Here is a 6,667-nt window from a genome sequence, read left to right as displayed (position 1 = left end):
AACTCAGCAAACACCTTAGGAATTGAAAGGATGTATCCTCAGTGGGCACCAAACATATCGGTGGTTCACCAAGGTAACAGAATACAATAAGTCCCCTACATACAAATGAGTTCCATTCTGAGAGCGCATTCGAAGTCCAATTTGTTCGTAAGTTCAACAAAGTTAGCCTACATACCCAACTAACACAATCGGCTCTATAGTACTGTACCGTAATAGGTTTATAATACTTTTTCACACAAATAATACATAAAAAACAAACACAAAAAATAAAGAAAACATTTCTAATCTTACAGTACAGTACCTTGAAAAGTACAGTAGTACCAGCTACATCATCACTGCTTTTATGCTTGCTTCCGAACATCCTGGGCTTGAAATAAAGATACTGTACTACTGTACTCTATACAGTACTGTACAGTAAAGTACACAAAAGCACAACCACTTGTAGAGGATGCACGTAAATGACAATCTACGCCAGACACGTGAACTAACTTACGTGATTAGACGTGCGAACGCACTTCATATCTTTGAAAGTTCGCAACTTGAAGGTTCATAGGTAGGGGACTTACTGTAATGAAAACTGGTGACGTAGTTTAAAATATCATTTTAAAAAATGATCAATTTTGTGCCACTGCAATTCTTAACGCTGTTTTAGGAACCCCTTTCATTTCCTGACTGGCTCGAAGTCTTCTATTTACTAGCGAGGCTAGCAGAGAGAAGAGAGTGATTTAGTCCCTGGCAGGATACACACATATCTCGTCATGCTGCTTGCACCAGCTTTAAAATAGCTAGAGTCTCCTCTGGCTGCCTTGTAATGGAACTAATGGAGTCTGCAGAGAAATCATATTTCTTTACACAGAGAAAGCCTTCTGAGGCTGGCCAAAATGATCACAATGTCCAGAACTCATGAATAATAGTAAAACAGAATAGTCCCACTTCTTGGAAAAAGGAAAAAAGAGAAAAAAAAAAATACAGGAGATAGAGGCTACATATACAGTACACAGAGAATAGGATATGTAAAAAAAAAAAAAAAATTCATTCAGATCAGCCACAGTGAAATTTTGCTCTGAGAAAACAGTCTTCAGTGCCTTCCAATATTCCTCTAAACATTAGAGGAATTAGAGGCAACTTTGTACAAAAAGGTTGTTGGAGCTGGCTTGGGGAGTTGCTTGTTGCATGTATCCCAGGAAGGCAAGGTTGCCAGCAGCAGAATAAAACCTCCCAGCAGGACGCAGAAGCCACTAAAATAAAATGCAATGTCATAGGTGTGGGTCCAGTCATAAAACCAACCTGAAAAGAGAGGAAGAAAAAAGTGAGTTTGATAGACATAGTATGAATAGGAATACTCTAATTTCATCAATTTATATACAGTTCATGGGATTGACATACACACACTACTATATATAGAATAGATAACTAATAAGGACCTACTGAATAGCACAGGGAACTCTACTCAGTGCTCTGTAATGATAGAATCTAAAAAAGAGTGGATATATGTGTATGTATAACTGACTCACTTTGCTGTACAGCAGAAACTAACACAAGATTGTAAATCAACTATACTCCAATAAAAAAATTTATTTACAAAATTTATATACAGTGCAGATTAGGATATATATTACCCAATCTACTCCCAAAGTGGCCTAATGGGAGTTAGAGGAGGAGAATTTCTCAAATAGTTGGACAAGAAGAAGTAGGCATTCTGGGTTTCTCCCAGATGAAGAATAAACACAAATTCCTGAGCAAGTGTACTGGCTTTTCCACCTACATCAAAGTGATTTTGAATAAATCACGATCAGGAGACATTCCACGCAGATTTATTTTGTATAAATCTGTGCTATTATTACAGTATGAATTTCTGTATCCAGAGATGTTACAAAGAAGAACAGTAAAATGGATTGACTTTAAGATAAATATCTTACCAACAATTGGTGGTCCAAGGCTATTTCCAAGTCCAGCAAAGAACATTAATATCCCGTAGGCATGGGCTAATTTTTCAATTCCCACAGTCTTCGTGGTCACATAAGGAAAGATGGACCAATTACCAGTAAGAAACCCTAGGACCCCAGAAAGTAGTGCCAACGTGACATAACTTTTGGCAAATGGAATTGCACACAAGGCCAGGCTCATAATTATTAAGGTAGCTACGTAAAGATATAAGGTATTAATCCACTTGAAGTCAGCCAGTATCCCTAAAACGAGTTTACCAACTGCTGTCATAATGCCAATAATGGAAATAAGTGGCATAGGAAACTCTTCTTCTTTCACATTTGAACTTCTTGCTACATCTTCCATAAGTAATGAAGGTGGAAACCCTCCGATGTCAAAAAGAAAGATGGCGATGAAGAGTGCTGAAAATACTTTGTTTTTAAAAAGAGCCCCAGTTTCTTCACAGTAGTTTTTATATAACTGCCATTTCCTCTTGGCAAGCTGTTTGCAAAAATATGTCCGTTCCGCAACTTTCTTTTTGTACGTTTCAGTCTCTTTTGTGTGTGCCATTGTTGTTGGGTTTTTATGAAGTAGACTCTCTGGTTTCCAGTCACCGCTGGCTAAAGTGCTCTTACATGTTTCCTCACCACGGCAGGTCTTTTCAAGAATGTTTATGTTTTCTTCCAGGTTCTTTTCTTTTTCGTTGTAAATCGAGTATCTATCTGGTACGTTTTCCAGAGCTATTTTTTCAGGCAAAGTGCAATCGGAGGACTGAAGGGGTCTCATCAGACTGCCACAGGCTAATATATTTAAAGCTAAAGCACCTACAATCAGCAGGCAGTCATCCAGCCCATAGAACTCAATCAGCAGTCTCTGCAGAGCAGCATATAGAAAAAGTCCAAGGCTTGAACCTAGAAAGGGAATGCGAACTGTTTAATCTCTTATCATTTGGGGCTCTCAGGACAAGCATTATTAGTATTACAATTTCATTTCTTCTTTTACACTGGCATTCATGTGTGTGCCTTCATGTTAAAATCACAACAAGAATGCTGACGATAATAACAACAACAATAGTGCCAATTTATTTTAAGAATTCGCATTTGTAGGTCAGACACTGTGTTAGACACTTTACATTGCACCATCTTGTTTCATCCTTAACAATAACCCTATTGGGTAGGTCCTATTATTATTCCCAGTCTACACTTGAAGTGACCTAGGGCTAGAAAGTTTGAGAAATTTGCCACACATCAGAAAGCTGTAAATGCCATAAGAAGGATTCACACCCAATCAGTCTGACACCAGGAGCCCAACGTCCTTAACAAATACCTTATGCAACTCCTTTTTGGGTACTTAAAAAAGTACCAGAAAAGTACTTTTCTGGCTCCATGTTATGTATGCATTCCTTTTGGAAAAGAAAAGTTCTCACGTTTTATTTTTTGAGATGAAAGATATATTTTAGTTTTAGGATATTTATAGTGGTTTGATAGCTCAAATCCATTGCTAACCACCAGAATGGATGCTTGATATTAATAAACTATGAGAAGAGTAAAGTGAACTCTGATAGGGTATTAAAATTACAAAATATGCCTGGTTTGCACATTTGGGCAACACTGTAAATACTCCATTTTTTAAGCATAGATCACACTAACCACACTGGAATGGAAAGTTACATCAGCCCAATTAATTTGCAGTGTTCTTATATGGCTCTGATTTCAAGTTTTTGATTGTTTTAAAAATTAAATACCATTGAGAAATGTCACGTGAAAACACAGGAAAGAAATAAGTAGATCTGTAATAAAAAAAAATAGTCTAAATAGGTTGATCATACTTTTTAAATGGTCTATACCAAATTATATCAAAACCCCAGTAGGATGCCAAGCTTATGGTAAAAACCCATCAAAAATTCTTACAAATGACCAAATGGCTCAGAGTTATAAGAAAACTTTTTTTTTTTTTGGTACCACAGTTGTCCCTTCCTAATATATTTAAAGTTAACTCCTTCATCCCCAAAGAAAAAAATCTTTGCTTGCAAGCGTTAATTAATAGCTCACATTAATGTAATGACAGCTAAAATAGTATCTTTTTGTGGCTACCAAGAAAGTATCTCTTTGCTGACTACTGAGAAGTTATAAAAGTAGACGAATTGAATTCTGCCTTATCTTTTTAAAAGTGGCACATACTTCAAAAGTTGAAAGCATTTCAGAAAACGAACTGAAAGAATTGAAAAGAGGACCTTTCATATAATTCCATACTGCATTAGCATCCATTCATTATTAATTCATGTTTTTCTCTAACACCATTTCTTTGTAGAAGTTCTACCAAAGTGCCATATAATTAGACACTTAAAAATATTCTTGGTATTTTGAAAGTTCTGTATTTTGACCTTAAGTTGAGAAAATAAATAATTCCCCATTGCTCACCAACTAACTTTATCTGTCAACATCATAAAATATAAGGGAAACATATAAAATCAATTCAATAGGTTTTATCAAACACCTATGATATGCTAAGCGTACGACAGGGCAGCAAAATAAAATTCCACTTTGGACGCTAGTTTCTTTAGCCCACAGCCCATGAGAATGTAGTTATGGCTTAGAACGATGCAGGAGGGAATTCCCTGGTGGGCCAGGGATTAGGACTCCACACTCTCACTGAAGAGGGCCCAGGTTCGATCCGTGGTGGGGGAACTGAGATCCCACAAGCCACGAGGCTTGGCCAAAAAGAAGAGAAAAAAAAGATGCAGGGATTCTTTCAGGGCAGTGAAGAGTAATTAGAGCTCTCTTGTGGAACTGTGTAAACTGTAAAACCGTAATTTTTAATCTTCAAAAATAGAATCCCAATTTAAAAATCATCACTATAAAGGAAAAAGTGAAATAAAGCACTAATTATGCTTCCATGCATGACTAAAGTATACATTATCACAAAGAGGGAAAATATGAATTGATGTTCAGGGAACCTGAAACAATAAGAGATACACTCATGCTTTGATTAAGACCAGGAGTCAACAGACTTTTTCTGTAAAAGGCTAGAGAGTAAATAATTAAGGCATAGTGGGCCATACAATCTCTGTCACAAATGCTCAACTCGGCCCTTGAAGCATGAAAGCAGCCAGAGAAGAATCATGAAGGAACGAATATGGTTGTGTTTCAATAAAGCTTTATTTATGGACACTGAAACTTTAATTTTACCTAATTTCCATGTGCCATGAAATATTCTTCTTTCGATTTTTTTTCAGCGAAACAAAAATGTAAAAACCATTTTTAGCTCACGAGCTGTCCAAAAACAGGTAATAGACCAGTTTGGGTCCATGGGCATTAGTTTATCAATCCCTGCTCACCAGGGATGAAGATCGTTTCCCCAAAACCTCCATTTCATGCCCATGTTTCTTTCTTTCAACTGGATCACAATATTTCAACTAGGTCTCATTATTTCTTTTTTTTTTTTTAGATTTTTTTCTTGACATGGACCATTTTAAAAGTCTTTATTGAATTTGTTACAATACTGCTTCTGTTTTATGCTTTGGTTTTTTTGCCCCGAGGCCTGTGGGATCTTAGCTCCCCAACCAGGGATCGAACCTGCACCCCCTGCATTGGAAGGCAAAGTCTTAACCCCTGGACCGCCAGGGAAGTCCCAGGTCACATTATTTCAACTATTTTGCTTTTGGGTTTTTTTTTCAACTAAAGAAAAACTCTACTGTGAGTTTTGTTTTTCTTGTCACCACTTTCACTGAAGGTGGATACTACAGTGTGAAGGTTTGTGTCTCTCCAAAATTTGTAAGTTGAAATCTTAACCCCCAGTGTGATGGAATTAGGAGGTATCTCCTTTGAGAGGTGATTAGGTCATAGGGTAGAACCCTCCTGAATGGGATTAGTGCCCTTATAAAAGAGAACCTCAGAGAGCTTCCTCTTCCCTTCTGCCACGTGAGGACAAAGGGAGAAGGTGGCAGTCTGTAACCCAGAAGAGGGCTCTCAGCAGAATCTAACCACGCTGACCTTGACACCCTGATCTCAGACTTCCAGCCTCCAGAACTGTGAGAAATAAATTTCTATTGTGTATAAGCCACTCAACCTATGCTACTTTACAGCAGCCTGAATAGACAAAGACAGTGGATTCATGCTGCTCCTTAATTTTGCCTCATCTAACTTCCTATGTGTTACAACTAAAAACTCCCCAATGCTGCCAAATCTAGATTGTCCACAGTCAGTCCATTTTGGTTCAGTGTGCCACAGCCTGGTCTCTTAAGCTCTCCTCTTTAGACTGAGTGAAAGTGAGAACAGCTCTCTCAGCATACAATTTCCAACATCTTCATCACAAATAAATTCGGACGTTAAAGGAAACCTAGGTCATAATTATAATGACTAACACTTTTAGAGCCCCTGCCATGTGCCTTACACATATGTTACTTTAATATTCCCGATAACCCAATGTGATGGTGTATGGTCAGGCCACCCAAGATGGCTGTTCTCTTGCTCTCTGCACACCCCCTGCCTGACCAGTGCCTGCTTCACCTACACCTACTCGCATGACTGACCTTCCTATATACTGGCCCCAGGCCCCACCTAGTGATTGTTCTTATCCAAGGGGTGGGGAGGTGTGTGCCTCTCTGCTAGTTTCCCGGTAACCAATGAGCCAACCTGATGTCAATTCCCCTATAACTGGCAATCTCCCCTCCCCACCCCAGGAGCGAAAACCCGCATCCATGTCCTGCCCACCCTCTACCACACACAGTGGGGCATCACTC

At 38.4% G+C, this 6,667-nt stretch overlaps 1 protein-coding gene across 4 annotated transcripts in view; it reads right to left on the bottom strand.

The window, feature by feature from the left end:
- Positions 1-426: 426 nt before the first annotated feature.
- The window catches only part of SLC16A9 (solute carrier family 16 member 9), a 63,278-nt gene continuing 57,037 nt past the window's right edge, over positions 427-6,667 (bottom strand). For all 4 annotated transcript variants that reach the window (XM_036829201.1, XM_036829200.1, XM_036829203.1 and 1 more), the window contains 2 exons: positions 1,920-2,837; positions 427-1,287 (listed from right to left, as the gene is read on the bottom strand). In XM_036829201.1, the coding sequence (XP_036685096.1) occupies positions 1,100-1,287; positions 1,920-2,837 (1,106 nt within the window). In that variant the 3' untranslated portion in view covers positions 427-1,099. The remainder of the gene's footprint in view (positions 1,288-1,919; positions 2,838-6,667) is intronic.

The sequence above is a fragment of the Balaenoptera musculus genome, chromosome 16, assembly GCF_009873245.2.
Source record: "Balaenoptera musculus isolate JJ_BM4_2016_0621 chromosome 16, mBalMus1.pri.v3, whole genome shotgun sequence".
NCBI classification, from domain to species: domain Eukaryota; kingdom Metazoa; phylum Chordata; class Mammalia; order Artiodactyla; family Balaenopteridae; genus Balaenoptera; species Balaenoptera musculus.
This window is presented reverse-complemented; position numbering and strand designations above follow the sequence as displayed.